Below are 16,271 nucleotides of genomic sequence, written 5' to 3'. Positions count from 1 at the left end.
GAACCTACTAACCATGCATGGAGGGTCCCACCCCAAATCCAGCACCCTGAGACTAGCCACAAGGAAAGAGGCAGAGGACTAGTGAGTATGAGAGCCACTGTCCAGGATGAAACATCCAAGATCCATAAATACACCAAGGACAAGATCTCAACAGGCAATGTGCTCAATAAATGTCTCAGACAATGGGGAACAGAGGATGAGGTGCTGGAAGTACCATCATGGGAGGACAAGCCCCTACATGGGATGTACCACTGACAAATAACTGAAGTGGCTCATATCAGGAAATCCTACCAATGGCTGGAGAAAGCTGGACTCAAGGACAGCACAGAGGCTCTCATCCTGGCCGCACAGGAACAGGCCCTAAACACCAGAGCAATAGAGGCTCAGATCTACCACACCAGACAAGACCCAATGTGTAGGTTGTGCAAGGATTCCCCTGAGACAGTCCAGCACATAACAGCAGGGTGCAAGATGCTAGCAGGGAAAGCATACATGGAATGACATAACCAAGTGGCGGGCATAGTGTACAGGAACATCTGCAGAGTATGGACTGGAAGATCAAAGTGGGGAACACCCCCAAAGGTGGTGGAGAATAACCGAGCTAAGATTCTGTGGGACTTCCAGATCCAGACTGACAAAATGGTAATGACGAACCAACCGGACATTGTGGTGGTGGATAAACAACAGAGGAAAGCCGTTGTGGTGGATGTAGCAGTACCAAGTGACTACAACATCAGGAAAAAGGAGCACGAGAAACTGCAGAAATACCAGGGCCTCAGAGAGGAACTGGAAAAGGCCTGGAAGGTGAAGACCACAGTACAATACCATCCCTTACAAATTTTATTTATGAAGCACTTTATACACCAATAAATTGATTAAAAACAGAAGAAAACTGACCGTCAGTAGAAGGATTAAGAACACGATAGAACCGAGCTGCAGCGTGTGCTTTAGCTTTAGCACAGGACAGCGTTATCTCAAATAAAACAGGCATATGGTCTGAAAATAATGAGTCACCAATCACTAAATTACAAACTGGTAGACCATAAGATAAAACCAGATCAAGACTGTGACCATGCACATGGGTAGCACCAGTCAGACTGCACAAAATTAAAAGAATCGGTTACATTAAGAAATGACTGAGCCATAGGTGAAGTAGGACGACAGACAAGAATATTAAAATCACCAACAATGAGAACTCGGTCATACCTTGGCATAATATCAGCCAGGAAATCAGAAAAGTCATTTATAAAGTTTTTGTTGTACTTCGGTGGCCGATAGACCGCTGCACACAGCACAGTGTGAGAGCTGCCGAGTTCAGATAGGCTGATCTCAAAGCTACTAAACGAGGCCAGAGGCAACTGTTTACAAGTAAAACTGCTTTTAAAAACAGTCACTATACCTCCACCGGACCCTGACATCCTTGGAGCATTAAAATAGCCACAGTTCCACGGTACAAGTTCATTAAAAATGCTGGAGTCACCAAACCACTTGTCCATGATTCTGTTAATAAAACATCCAATCAATAAGAGGAAAAGAAATCCCTAATGACGAAAGTTTTATTTGTCAGCGACCTGGCATTTACCAAACTGATCCTGGCAGAAATCGGCGGGTCTACACCATCAGGTGGCGTCCGGTGCTCCCGGCAAAGAGGCCGCAGGTTGCTAGGATTCACCCTGCGTCTACAGGGCCGAGGAGCGCAGGGACCTGTGGTAGTCTAGCCTGTGGTCATTGGGGCCCTCGGGGCAGTCATCCCCAAACTGGAGCAGTGGCTAAAACAGATCCCAGGAACAGCATCAGACATCTCAGTCCAGAAATGTCAGGTTCTAGGCACAGCCAAGATACTGTGCAGAACCCTCAAGCTCCCAGGCCTCTGGTAGAGGACCCGAGCTCAGTGGATGAAAGAGTCCACCTGCGGAAGGGTGAGAAGGGAATTTATATAAATATGAATAAATATATATACACATTGTCTGAGTATCTCTAAGTAGGTTTGATTTTAACTAGTTTTTCACCTTGCAGTAAACTACATTATTTTTTTCTTATGTGCACAACTATCAAACGTTTCCCAAATACAATGTGACCCCAACACTGAAATTGTGAGTTTCTGTAACAGTATATGTTGAGTAACTGAGGGAAATAACATAAACATACAATATTTAGGGCTCTCTAACAAGCACCATGATGTGCAGAAGTGCTTACATCCCATAACTATTTCTAGCATTTGCAATGCTGCAGCCACAAATTCCAAGATATTTTACAACAAAGATGATTACTTCAGATCAACACAAAGTGCTGCATAACTGTAAAGTGTAAGGAAAATAATTTGCAAACTTTCTACCTTTCTGATAACATTTTAAAACTTATAAATCTGACTCGTTATCAAATTTCTGGGTCTCGTCAGAGAACTTGGGAACAGGAAATTTAACAAGGCAAGTGATATCAGATCTGAACCTGTCCGAACAATATCAGATGATACATTGGATGCTCACAGAAAGGAACATTTTAAGTCTGCTTGTAAAGCAGGTGTTTCTGTTTTTTAATAGAATTCCTTTAACTCAAGAATTAAAGCCAGTTCTAGGAGTTTAAGATAAATTGTGTTTTTTTTCCTCATTTCTGCCTTTGCAATGATTCTGCTTAAACATCTCTTTCTGTAAATATTTCTGTCTTTGTTCTGTAGACTATACTTGGTATCATAAAACATTAGGCAATATCAAGATCGAATAATGGTAATATTAGCCTAAATGCAGCCAGTGGCATGTGGGCTATAACTAGCATGTTGTCTTACATTGACTTCTTCCATTCAGTGTGCTAAACATGGTTAATAAATAAACAAAATAGCTAAAAAGCTTATTTTAGGAAAAAGACTACTTTTAATGTGGGCAGTAGTTACATTAGAAATGTTTGTGCTCTGCTTTTTGTTCACTTCGTGGCACTTGGTTACCAGTAAACACACTCATCTCTTAGCAACAGATTAGCAACAAAAAATTGTTATTGTTCAAAAAACATAGGATTTCTTCTGCTCTCTCTCAGACGTTTACTTTATGGAACTTTGTGGAACTTGGTTACCAGAAAACGCGATCATCTCTAAGCAACAGATTAACAGCGTAGCAACAAAAAAAATCTTATTGATAAAAAAATATAATGTTTCTCCCGCTCTTTTGAAATACCACTTATTTTACACTAACAAGAATTGTGCAGTTGGTCAATTTTGCAGAAAATTTTTTTTTTTGTCATTAATGGCAAATAGGCTATATTAAACACACATTCAACACAAAAGTAAAAATCTCGATTTATACTTCGTGGCAGTTCGTTACCAGAAAAACCCCGTTTATCTCTTAAAACCAAAGTAATAACAAGTAGTTTATAAAACAAAAGCTCTTTTGAAATAACGCTTACCTGATTAGATACAAGACATTTACCGTTGGCAAATTACGCTAAAGTAAATATCTGAAGTTCACTTCGTGGCACTTGGTTACCAGTAAACACACTCATCTCTAAGCAACAGATTAGCGACAAAAAATTGTTATTGTTCAAAAAACATAGGATTTCTTCTGCTCTCTCTCAGACGTTTACTTTATGGAACTTTGTGGAACTTGGTTACCAGAAAACGCGATCATCTAAGCAACAGATTAACAGCGTAGCAACAAAAAATTCTTATTGATAAAAAAAATATAATGTTTCTCCCGCTCTTTTGAAATACCACTTATTTTACACTAACAAGAATTGTGCAGTTGGTCAATTTTGCAGAAAAGTAATTTTTTTTTTGTCATTATAATGGCAAATAGGCTATATTAAACACACATTCAACACAAAAGTAAAAATCCCGATTTATACTTCGTGGCAGTTCGTTACCAGAAAAAACCCCGCTTATCCCTTAAAACCAAATTAATAACAAGTAGTTTATAAAACAAAAGCTCTTTCGAAATAACGCTTACCTGATTAGATACAAGACATTTACCGTTGGCAAATTTCGCAAAAGTGAAAATCTGAAGTTCACTTAGTGGCTCTTGGTTACCAGTAAACACACTCATCTCTTAGCAACAGATTGGCAACAAAAATTGTTATTGTTCAAAAAACATAGAATTTCTTCTGCTATCTCTCAGATGTTTACTTTAAGGAACTTTGTGGAGCTTGGTTACCAGAAAACGCCATCATCTCTTAGCAACAGATTAACAGCGTAGCAACAAAAATTCTTATTGATAAAAAAATATAATGTTTTCTCCCGCTCTTTTGAAATACCACTTATTTTACAGAGAGCAAGGAAAAGCCAAAAACTGGACACATTTTGTTTGTCGTCTTGGAGATGAAGCGGAGTTTTTTGTTGGCAGCGATTCAGACCCGCCAAAACTGCCAGCCTAGCCAGCGAGCCAGGATAGTTACAGGTAGCAACTCTAATGTTAATCACAATGTGTGAGTTCACTGATTAGAAACTGTACCAGCCCCAAGGTTTATAGTTAAGGTTTACGTTGGAACCGCCTGGGAGAGCGGCGCGCGTGATCCGCACCGAGTTGCAAGGATCCAGAGATGCTCGAGGCGCTGCGACACGCTGCGCATGCGGCGGCGTCAGCTCGTGCCGCTGCGTGTCCGCTTCAACGCGCACAATGAACCGAGCTACGTGCTCATGATAAATTAAAACAAATTCAATAATTTCCATTGGCACGATTTATCACTTCTCTTTTTATTTCTCTTTCTTTCTACAAAAAACTGTATGATAAAAGCTTTCAGGTTGGTGCTTTGGTCTCAGCTAAACCTTTTTTTGAAGGAAAATTTTATTTACAAAGACTTCAAAATTCATTTTATTTTTGTCATTTTGTTTATTTATTTTGGATATTTGAGATGCCTTCCAAGGCTGCACAGTGGCGCAGTTGGTAGAGCTGTTGCCTTGCAGCAAGAAGGTTCTGGGTTCGATTCCCGGCCTGGGGTCTTTCTGCATGGAGTTTGCATGTTCTCCCTGTGCATGTTTGGGTTTTCTCCTGGTACTCCGGTTTCCTCCCTCAATCCAAAAACATGACTGTCAGGTTAATTGGCCTCTCTAAATTGTCCCTAGGTGTGAGAGTGTGTGTGCATGGTTGTGTGTCCCTGTGTTGCCCTGCGACATACTGGCGAACTGTCCAGGGTGTACCTCGCCTCTCGCCCGAAACGTTAGCTGGGCACCAGCAACCCTCCCGACCCCACTGAGGGACAAGGGTGAAAGAAAATGGATGGATGGATGGAAATGCCTTCCAGTTGCAGTGTTAAATGTTCATTATAATTTTAAGTTTACTGATCTTTCAGATTGTGTTCTTGCATTATAATTTTCCCATTAACATTTATTACTTAAAAATGGTCTAAAAACAACAATAATATTGTTTATCAAAAATCAAAATTTGTTATTGTGACAGGTCTACGCACATATGATTTATAGTGTAGTTAGTTTATTGCCATGGATGTATAGTTACTTTGAAAGAGTAATTTTATCACTCAATGAAAAATTCATCCATCAGCTAGAAAATGTGCATCTCTTTTCCCTCCATCGTTTACGTTTGTGTCGCTGGTGTGAAACATATCTCCCCAAGGAAAAAGAAGCAACAATATGTGTTTTCTAAAAATAATCACAAATACTTAACTTGGCTACGTAATTTTAATCTGATTATTGGATTGTAAATAGTTAGATTACGAGTTACAAGGGGTCAGATTAGAGTAACACATTGATGACACCATTGTTTGACATTTTTGCTCAAGCTATTTACGGATCTTTCACCCACCTTCTTTCCATCCCCTTTCTGTTGGATTTCTTTCAAAATAAATGCCACCAGTGGCAAAAAAAAAAAGTGAAGTTTATGCTATGTTAGGACAGGAGACGAGATGTTTCCCTGAAATTATGATGCATAGAATCACATATCTAAGTCTAAACTATGTTACACAGAGTAAACATAATAAAAACATGCTTTATCTGTGACATTGTTCATTAAATGGCACATTTCTAATGTATTAAAATTAAATAGATCGGTTCACTTAATGATATTAGCGATTAGGTAATCCATTCAGCAAGTACTTTTACTTTTAATACTTAAGTGTTTTTAAAAGCCAGTACTTTTTTACTTTTATTTAAGTACAAATGTTAATGTGGTAGTTTTACTTTTACTTGAGTACATTTTTGTCTGTGTATTTGTACTTTTACTTAAGTACATTTTTTCTCCACCACTGGTGCTGACTTCAGACACAGTCTCCATAAAGTCTTGAGTGAGATTTACTTCTTGGCAGGGGTGAAAGTAAGGGGATACGGCAGGGTACCGAGTACCCCTAAAAGATTTAGCGGGGGTACGCAGTACCCTCAAGAGAGGAGCGGCTGTCTGCTGTAAAAAAAATCAATGGGTTCACTGTGCAGCTGTGAGTTCACCCACTAATCAGCTGTGGCTGATTAGTTTTTCAAGAACAATCTAAAACACGACTTAATCAGTTAATAAATAGCTTTTTTTCTCATTTCATATTGTTTCTGAACTGTTCGTGCTTTGGTAGCAGCGGTGCAACATGTCGATCGCGGAAGGTTTTGAGTCGATCTCGGCATCAGGTGACAAACTAGGACGCTGACAGCAGCACGTTCTCCTCTGACTCATCAAAACGTTCATAACTTTATTAAAGAACAACAACAACAAAATCAACATAACGTGCTGAAATTAATGACACAATAACAATAATCTCAGTGATTATTGTGTCAACAAGGTGTTGCGAAATTCAGTGCGTTTCGGTTCCATTACCAAAATAACGAGCAAAGCAGGAGTTTAAAATTAACTAATCAACCACCGCTGCGTTCGGGGGAGCGCTTATTAATAATAAATATCAAGCCTGCAAACCTAATATTGTAACGGACTGAATGTTGTGTCTTTAACATAATCTAGGGTCGGCTTGTGGAGCGCAGGAGGTTGCCATAGCAACGGCTGTGCTTAAATTACAGACGGAGAGTAAAAAGGTGCGAGTGGTTTAGAGTTGATCACCTGTTCGGATTGTTTGACCTTATTTTACTTTTGCATTGGCTCATCACAGCCGCTGTAGTTTTTGAACGTTCAATAAACGACAAACTTGGACTAATTACCTCGTTCTTTGTGAGTATAAGTCATTTACAACAACCATCAAACACGGTAAATATGTTTCAGTAAGTATTTAACAAACAAATGGCTTCTACCGCGATAATTATGTGAAATTAAATTAATTGTCTGATATAAAAAATAGTTTGGTGTTTTGAGCTCTGTTCTGCCCCAGACTGGAAGTTGGAAATGTCTTAATTAGTTTTAGAAAGTTCTATAGTATTAATTTATCTGTATTTTATTTTGAAAGAGAATTTTGAGATATTAGTGCATTGTGCAAACTGCAACTGCAGAGGCAGTTGCAGTTTGGAATACATGTTAACAGAGAGAAAGCCTGTTAATGTATGAACTTCACCTCCTGTGTTGTTAATCTTTTTTTACACCTCCGAAAACAATGGCTGTTCAATCTATGTTCTGTTTAGCGTTAGATGTTTTGTTAGTTTATTTTGAGATTGTTTTCCAAATGTGTTTATTCCAGAAAAACCATGTCCTGATAGTTTTTGTTTACATAGCAACAGTTGCTACGTGACTGTTTCTTAACTGCAGCTAAGGTTAATTCTATTCAGACACTAGAAGTTTATTCTGTGTATTTAGAGCTGATGCATAGTTTATTTTTTCTGTTTCTTATAGTTTCACTCAACCTTTCATTGAGCTTTTCTACACCACTGCTCAAAGTTGTGTCAAGAAAACGTAATAAAGGAGCAAAACGCTCAGCTTCTTGGCTCATAAAATTGAGTTTGGCTTGCTGTTGATCTACGTTAACATACACAGAGTATTTAACACGTGATAACAGTATAAGCTCAGAGCCTGAGAGGCTTTTCCTTTATCAAACACATTTTTTTGCCTCTTATTTAGTGGAAACATTGATGTTGATGAGACTTTCTCCAAAATAATAACCTTTTTCAACCTTTATAGCGCCACTGTTGAAAATGAGAAACATTCACAAATGACACTGAAATAAAATCCAGTCCAACATCTGGTTTGAGGTGATTCCTCTGGAATCTGTTGGAGGAAAAATATTCCAACTTCACAAAATGAGCTTTAACATAACAGAGCTCTGTGGTTCCTCCTATCAGTATGAGAGTCGGGGTCAGGAGGCGCCATGTTAGGAAGAGAAGTGGAAGCTGCAGGATCTTCAGAACAAACAGGTCATGATGCTGGGCTATTATCCCTCTGTCTGGACACAGGATCAATATAACCAGTTTAAAAGCTAAAATGAATGGTTATATGCCAGACATGGAAAACTGGGATGCACTCCATGCCATGATGTTCAGAATTTAGGTCCCATGACATCTCAAGGTGTCAACATTGCAGCCAGTGGGCTTAGGGAGGAAATACCGCTTTATTTTTGTAGCAATTCAAGAGCTACCAGCTTTTCTTTTGTCGCTTCAAAAAAAGTTCATCAGCACTGAAACTCCAAAGCACACAAAGCTTTAGTTTGGGGACCACCTAACCCAGGGCTCCCCAAACTACGGCCCGCAGGCCGGATCCAGCCAGCCTTCACATTTGGTCCAGCCACTTGAACACATATATTTTTTTTTGTCATAGTACCCCCAAGAATTTAAAACTACTTTCATCCCTGGGTAAAACACAATGGGCATCGAGGTAAGGTCAGTGTCTGGCATAAAACAAGTTCTTGCAAGGAGGAGCCATAATGTTAAATTCCCACCACACTTTCTCACAAACTAAAACATGACAAAAACAATATAATAGCAGAACTAGCATGACCTAGATTAAACATATTTCAGTAATTTGCAAAAGAAAACCGTATCAACATATTTTATAAAATGCATAAATATATGCAAATCCAAATGTATGTCAGTTATGACATCACTCTATGTGATGTAACAATATCATTCTCTTTTGTTATGACATCATAAAACTGTCTCTAAGTACTTGAACTTCCCAAGATCTTTCATTCGAGCACTGGAGAAAGACTGGAGGAGACTTAAAACTTTTAACATGGATAATAACGTCAGAGATGAAATTGAGGAATTCTACATAAGGGTTCAAAGGAGGAGGGTAAGAAATTTGACCACAGAGGAGTTGCTAGGAGAAATAGCGGAACTGATGAAGACTATTAAAAGGTCTTACAATTTAAATGAGTCGGATGAAGAGGAAATTGTGGAAGCGATTCTTCAAAATTTGAATCGAGAAGTGCCGCAGCAGCAGCGTGCAAGCTGGAGTATGTGGAGCTTTTTGACAGATTGTGGAGAGTCCTTTATGAACGGGTTGGATTTTGGCCTGGGTTTTGGGGCAGCTGCAGGCATTGTTTTCATTGTATGTTCAAAACTTCTGTCCTAAACTGTTCTGTCCTCTTCTGAATCTGGATGATGCTTGAGGGAGGGATCCCCGTCGACCTGATCTTCAGTTGCAGAACCTGGCTCTTGGGACGTGGAATGTCTCCTCTCTGGGAGAGATTGGGAGAAGGGTTCCTGCCTCAAGTGGAGGAGTTTATGTATCTGGAGATCTTGTTCACAAATGAGGGAAAAAGGGAGCAGGAGATCGACAGGCGGATTGGGGCAGTGTCTGCTGTAAAGCAGGCGCTGTACTGGTCTGTAGTGGTGAAGAGAGAGTTGAGTCAAACAGAGACAGCTCTCGATTTACCAGTCGATCTACTTTCCCACCTCATCTTTGGTCATGAGCTTTGGGTCATGAGCTTTGGGTCATGACCAAACGAACGAGATCACGGATACAAGCGACCGAAATGGGTTTCCTCTGCAGGGTGTCTGGACTCTCCCTTAGAAATAGGGTGAGAAGCTATAACATCCGGGAGCGACTCAGAGTAGAGCCGCTGCTCCTCCACGTCGAGAGGACCCAGTTGAGGTGGCTCGGGCATCTGGTAAGGATGCCTCCTGGGGGCCTCCCTGATGAGGTGTTGCGGGCACGTCCCACCGGGAGGAGCCCCCAAGGAAGACCCAGGACACGCTGGAGGATCTATGTCTCTCGGCTGGCCTGGGAACACCTTGGGATTCCCCCCGAGGAGCTGGAAGAAGTGACTGGGGAGAGGGATGTCTGGGCCTCCTTTCTGAAGCTGTTACCCCATGACCCAGAAACAGCAGAGGAAAATGGACGGATGGACAGAGGTTTTTGTTATCATGCAGTTTCTAAGGGTTCGGCATGTAAGAGGATGAGGAGGTTCTAAATACAATTTTACGGATGGTTTGTCACTTTCACTTCTTTTGGACCTTCTTTCCTGCCATGAAGAGAAAACGTCATTACTCACCTGGAATGTATTGCTTCTTTTTGTAATGGACAACCAGGTTGTTTACCTGTAATTTTGGGGTTTCTTTGGTTACCTGCAGCATCCCCTGAATTGGATGGTTCATTTGGAGGTACTGGTTCTAAAAAGTTTAGATACTTTGATTGTAATGTGGGCTGCACAGTGGCACAGTTGGTAGAGCTGTTGCCTTGCAGCAGGAAGGTTCTGGGTTCAATTCCCGGCCCCGGTCTTTCTGCATGGAGTTTGCATGTTCTCCCTGTGCATGCGTGGGTTCTCTCCGGGTACTCCGGCTTCCTCCCATAGTCCAAAAACATGACTGACAGGTTAATTGGCATCTCCAAATTCTCCCTAGGTGTGTGTGTGTGTGTGTGTGTGTGCATGGTTGTTTGTCCTGTGACTTTCAGCTGCCCCTATCCTGGCCTCTCTTCGATCCGCCATCCCCTTCTTCCCACCACTGACCCTCGTCAGCCCTGCTGATCTCCTCATGGACTCCTCTGACCGGATCATCTTTTCTAGCTCACCTCCAGGAGAACGCCGTCACCAGTCCACCAGGATTTCTGTATGTCTCAGCTCACAGCTGGCTCTCCAGCCTCATCATCCGGCAACCTCGCTGTGCCCATTGGGGCGTTGTCTAGCTTCATGGATTCTTCACGAGCCCCCTTTGCCCCCCTGTTAAACTCATATTTAGTGAGGGCAGTCATTAAGCTCACTGATCTATCTGCTCCCTTCAGCCTTCATCAGCGACAGACTGTCTGTCTGTCTGTCTGTCTGTCTGTCTGTCTGTCTGTCTGTCTGTGTTTTATTTAGGATATGTATCCCTATATTCTGCGAAAGCGATGTGAAACTCCATATTCTTAAGATTAAGTTTCACATAAACCGTGTTATAGTCGGAGATAAATATGGAACTTTTAGTTATTCTATCAGTGTCTGTCCAGCAGAGGGCAGAGTTAACCTTTTTAGTTTTCTGGGCTTCACACGTTCAAATCCTTCTCTGGCCGTATCTAGATTGCATAAATATTTCTATATTAGAAATTAAAAATACACATTCTGTGTCTATACTGCACTAAACCAAAGTCATTTGACCACAGAATTTATTTAATCCATTATAAAAGCCTTAAACGTGAATTCATTGAATCATACCAAGGCAAATCAGTTTAAACATTCTTATTAAAAGTTTGAAAATGGTATATATATATATATATAAAATTGTCATGGTACCCCCAAGAATTTAAAACTACTATTCTATTCTAAACCTTTTTTTGTTAGTCCTATGTAATTCTCTGATAAATTTAATATTTTATTTTCAATAGCTATAAGCCATAATGAAAAGAATTAACAAGATCCTGTCTCAGTTTCACTTTTTGAATTGAGTAGATAAATAGCTTTTCAATTATATTCTAATTTACTGAGCTGCCCCATGCTTTGCACAGTTTGCAGAGCTGTTGCCTTGCAGCAAGAAGGTTCTGGGTTCGATTCCCGGTCTTTCTGCATGGAGTTCGCATGTTCTCCCTGTGCATGCGTGGGTTTTCTCCGGGTACTCCGGACAGTCCAAAAACATGACTGTCATGTTAATTGGCCTCTCCAAATTGTCCCTGTGTGTGTGTGCATGGTTGTGTTGCCCTGCGACAGACTGGCGACCTGTCCAGGGTGACCCTGCCTCTCGCCCGCAACGTTAGCTGGAGATAGGCACCGGCAACTCTCCCGACCCCACTAAGGGACAAGGGTGTAAAGAAAATGGATAGATGGATGTCCCATGGTTGAAGTGAAACCATCAACCCGGACATGCCAAGTTTATTGTTTTCCACGAGAAACAGAGTAAAAACATGTTCAGCGAAGTATTGCGGATTTTCCTGTATCATAACAATAGATACTCCCGTGCAGCAGATGGCGCTGTGCAGTTTTTAACGTAGTTAAACATACAAGAAGGATCATTTGGGAAGCAGCAGTATGCATTTTGCTGTTTTCAGTACCTCTTTGAAAACAAACAGGAAGGTTTAGACTTTAAAAAGCTTCTTAATTTAAAGTATTTTACAGTACAGTATTTTACTGTCAAACAACGATGCCAGCGGCAGAGGAATCACACGGTGAGTTCTAAACGGCTCTAAAAGGGTCAGAACTTTACTACTGAGACAAATAGGAATAGTGACAGACTTGTAGTGTCTCGGTTGTAATGTTTCAGCATAAAATGACAGAAGCTATTCTTTCCCGACTGAATAGAAACACTCATTTGGATCTCAACTTTGTTTTTGATTTCAACCATGCATCGATACAAAACAACGGGGATATAGATACACTAGAACACTTCCATTTATTTACAAGACAGAAAACAGACCCAGTTTATGTGATTTACTCTAAGCTTTTCCTTGTTTCATTCTTTTGCATTATGTTAATATAACGCCGGTGAATAATACATGTCTTGTCAAAGTACTCTACAAGACAAAAAGTTCAAAAACATACCCAGTTATATAGAAATGTTTAAACAAATGAATCCATTATAAGCCAATCATATAGACAGATTCAGTTGCGGTGTAGTCAAATGCAATTTGGCTTAAGTCGGAAAGTGTTACTTCTAAAGAAACCACCAGATTGCATCAAGTCCTGCTATAAACTGGATCTTTGGGCACTTCTTTTAATAGCAGGTTGTTACAAAAACACAATTTGTTTTACTTTGATAAGAACAATCTGTAAAAAAACAAAAAAACAAGATGACCCAATTTGAAATGCAATGAAAGTTCTCTGGAATGGCGCTGCATGTTTGAGTGCTTCTTGATACATTAGTACTGATTTGTTCATAATCTATGGTCATTTAATTTGCACAACATGCAGTAATGGTTAAGAACAAGGCAAAAAAAAAAAAATGTAAAAAGCGATACATTTTAAAGATTGCAAGAATTTCTGACACTTGAAGCAATAGGAAGAGATGGTAAATTATGTCATAATTAATGCAGTTGTCCTTATGTGGAGTTGTTCTTTTGTAATTTCAGGTATCAACAGAGCAGTAGACAAAATCTGCAGCTTGCCTCCATATCTGTTAACTGAAACGGTGAGTAATATAAAACATCTTAAGTTAATCATTTCTGGGTGTGAAGGGAAACGGCATACTTGTAATTTCTTCATCGTATCATTGACATCTAACTGGCACACATGCAACTTCTGAAATGCGGCGAGTAAAAGCGAGGCGACTCTAACATGTCTGGTACGATTTGCTTCATAATGTGTCTGCCTTGATAACAGTAGGATGTAAACAGAGTTGAGTAATATTGACTTTTTTTATGTCAACCGCCCTCTGCAAAAACCACTCAGGATGTGGTTTTGGAACGGTTCAACTGCAAATCTTTTAATCTTCACAGTCTCAGCACATTCTGACATATCTTCAAGGGCAAACCAGTGGAGCAGATTCAGCTGAAATTGCTCTTGTGAGTCAAGATTTCTTTCTTTTTTCCCCAAACAACCTCTAAACTATCTTCCACTCATGTCTTTGTTTTGCCCCTTGTTTTATCTGAATGTTGCTGTGTGCCCTAACGTGCCCTTTCCTCTTTTTTATTTTGTTAGAAACTGTGGAGTACTCACTTTTAACTCAGAAGATTCTAGTTTATTAGTCACTCTTTAGCTTATATTTTAGAAACTGTAGAGCACGCAATATTTAGATGCAGAGAGACTCCTATTATTGCAACCCAGAAAAGGAATTAGAACAAATTTAGAATCCAGAAAAAAATATTCCAGAACAGGAAAATGTAGTTTTTATTATTACTTAGAAACTGTGGAGTTCTCATTACTTTTACAAATTTAGAGTACACTTAGAAAGTCCTGAAAATACTTATACTTATCTCCCAGAAGTCCAAAGGATACTTACTTACACTTATTTAGCAACCCAGAACAGGGATTAGAACAAATTTAGAATCCAGAAAAAAACTACCTTAGCAATTACTTTTTAGACTCCTATTCTCCCAAACCAGAAAAGGAATTAGATCAGAGGATACTTACTTGTACTTATCTACCAAGCCTGAATAGGAGTATCTAGTTTATTTACTTTGGATCAATATTATTAGCTTTTTCTTCTTTTGCTCTTTCCTTTGGTTTGTTATTTTGTTTGTATTTCCTTTTAATTTCTGTAAAGCACTTTGTATTGCCTTGTTGGTGAAAATGTGCTAAATAAATAAATAATTACCTTTACCCAGTTTGTTGTTTCCTGATTTTCTTTAAATGTTTATCATCTGGACAGAGACTTCAGAGGGCCGGGGTAACAATCGATCATGAAGCTGTCCAGGGTATTACTAGATTTCTTCTGTTGACATTCAGGTAGTATTATGTTTTGTTTTGTTTGTTTTTTTCTCACTGGATGCAGAGTGCTAATTTGGTCTTTATTTATCAAATCAAAATGTCAAATCATACACAGAGGAGCACATCAGTCTGCTCTCAGATAAAACATTGGTGGCTTATATCTCCAGGTCAGCTGGAAAGAACAACTTCTCTGCAGACGAACTTGTGTCCAAACTGGAGGAAGGCAGCAGCAAATGGTCCAAAGCTTCTCTTCAGACCTTGCACACGTTGTGGAGCGAACATGGTGCCTCGGTTCGTGCTCAGCAGGAAGTTCAGTCCATGCTGAGCATCGGTCAGGTACGCACAAACTTAAGAGCATTTCCATCTAAAGAACTGTTCAGATTTGGTCACAATCCAAACACAAACTTTACACGTTATATAATTTAATTACACAGAGATGGATGTTTGAGGTAATATTTTGTAAAACTGCCTTTGGTTCTTATAACGTTTTGTCAAAAAAAAAAAAATATATATCTTTCATATACACCACATTTGTGAGTGTGTATCAAACAGTTGTGTCCACAAATTGTTCCACCCAAGCTGTGGATCTTTGCAGCTCCCTCACGTATACCAAGGGTCTCTTGGCTGCTTCTCTGATTATTTCTTACCTTGCCTGGCCTGTCAGTGAAGTTGGACAACCATGCATCACTTCATCCATTTTCAGAATCATGCACGTCTTTGTCATGTCTAAAAAACCCCAAATAAAACAAACAGAACTTTGTGGTTTAACGAGACAATTTGAGACCAAGCTGAAGCTAATGGGTGTGAATATGTATCCAAGTGTGTCCTGATAATCAGAATAGATTTAATTTGTGTGTACGCTGTAGCTTGTGGACATGCAGTGGAAGCTGGGGATGGCGGTGAGTTCAGACACATGCCGGTCTCTAAACTCCCCTTACGTGTCTCTGCTGCTGAAGATCGTCGAGCCCTCTGGACAGATCTGCCAGAGGGCTTTCGAGATGACAATTCCACAGTTCCAGGTTGGTGTTAGTCGACATCGACTTTGATCTATATTAATTCTAACTGAATTTTTCAGACACTGATGATATTTTCTTTTTTTTTTGTGCTTTTGCCTCTTAAGAATTTTCACAAGCAGTTCAAGGAGATGGCAGCGATTATGGAGACTGTATGATGTGCGAGAAAGCCAAAGTGTGCAGTTAGTACCAGTTTATATAAAAGTGAAAGAAGGAACAGCTTGACATCCTTGGGGTTTTTTTTGTCGTTTTTTTTTCTTGCCAGGTGTCTTAAAATGTCAACGTGACTTGCTGTAAATGTCAGCTCTCAGCTTGTCTCTCTCAGCTCTTGTGTGATGCATTTGAAGCCCTTTAAGATGAGAACAGCTGAAAAAGGCAGCTTTTAGGGTTACGTAATTTATCCTATTGCTTCTCCCGTGAAACACTGAGTGGTTTGCTTAGTTTTGCAACATCTGTTATGTGTCCATAATGAGACCGATTTATGACTTGTATATTTTTATTTGCACACTCCGACCATAAATATCCATTTTTGTATTGAAGTTAAAAGACTGTTGCGTCATTTTATGATTGTTTTTTCTGCCAGTTTTGATGCCTTCATTGAAACGCTGTATATAACCCATGATGCACTTTAAAATAATAAAGTGGTTGTTCCATTTAGTTTTTACATGTATTTTTGTATTCTACTGCATTTTC

General features: G+C 39.7%; 1 protein-coding gene and 1 long non-coding RNA gene across 3 annotated transcripts; one reads left to right on the top strand and one right to left on the bottom strand.

Moving 5' to 3' along the window:
* Nucleotides 1–1,485: 1,485 nt before the first annotated feature.
* On the bottom strand, nt 1,486–3,587 carry LOC145549314 (uncharacterized). 2 transcript variants are annotated; one of them, XR_014085229.1, is made up of 3 exons: nt 3,394–3,502; nt 1,583–1,909; nt 1,486–1,500 (listed from the first exon to the last, which is right to left on the bottom strand). It is a non-coding gene; the product is annotated as an uncharacterized LOC145549314 (long non-coding RNA). The 2 variants fall into 2 exon arrangements; XR_014085228.1 differs by lacking the exon at nt 1,486–1,500 and having other exon boundaries at nt 1,539–1,909; nt 3,394–3,587.
* An 8,504-nt stretch (nt 3,588–12,091) lies between these two features.
* On the top strand, nt 12,092–16,235 carry commd6 (COMM domain containing 6). The gene is made up of 7 exons (XM_008433632.3): nt 12,092–12,368; nt 13,269–13,327; nt 13,635–13,700; nt 14,507–14,583; nt 14,733–14,901; nt 15,432–15,584; nt 15,686–16,235. The coding sequence occupies exons 1-7, from the start codon at nt 12,344–12,346 to the stop codon at nt 15,734–15,736; spliced, it is 600 nt and encodes a 199-aa protein (XP_008431854.1). The 5' UTR covers nt 12,092–12,343; the 3' UTR covers nt 15,737–16,235.
* The last annotated feature ends 36 nt before the right edge of the window (nt 16,236–16,271 follow it).

The sequence above is a fragment of the Poecilia reticulata genome, chromosome 2, assembly GCF_904066995.2.
Source record: "Poecilia reticulata chromosome 2, P_reticulata-male-v2, whole genome shotgun sequence".
Classification (NCBI taxonomy): domain Eukaryota; kingdom Metazoa; phylum Chordata; class Actinopteri; order Cyprinodontiformes; family Poeciliidae; genus Poecilia; species Poecilia reticulata.
Note: the sequence above shows the minus strand (reverse complement) of the source record. Positions and strands in the feature narration are given on the sequence as shown.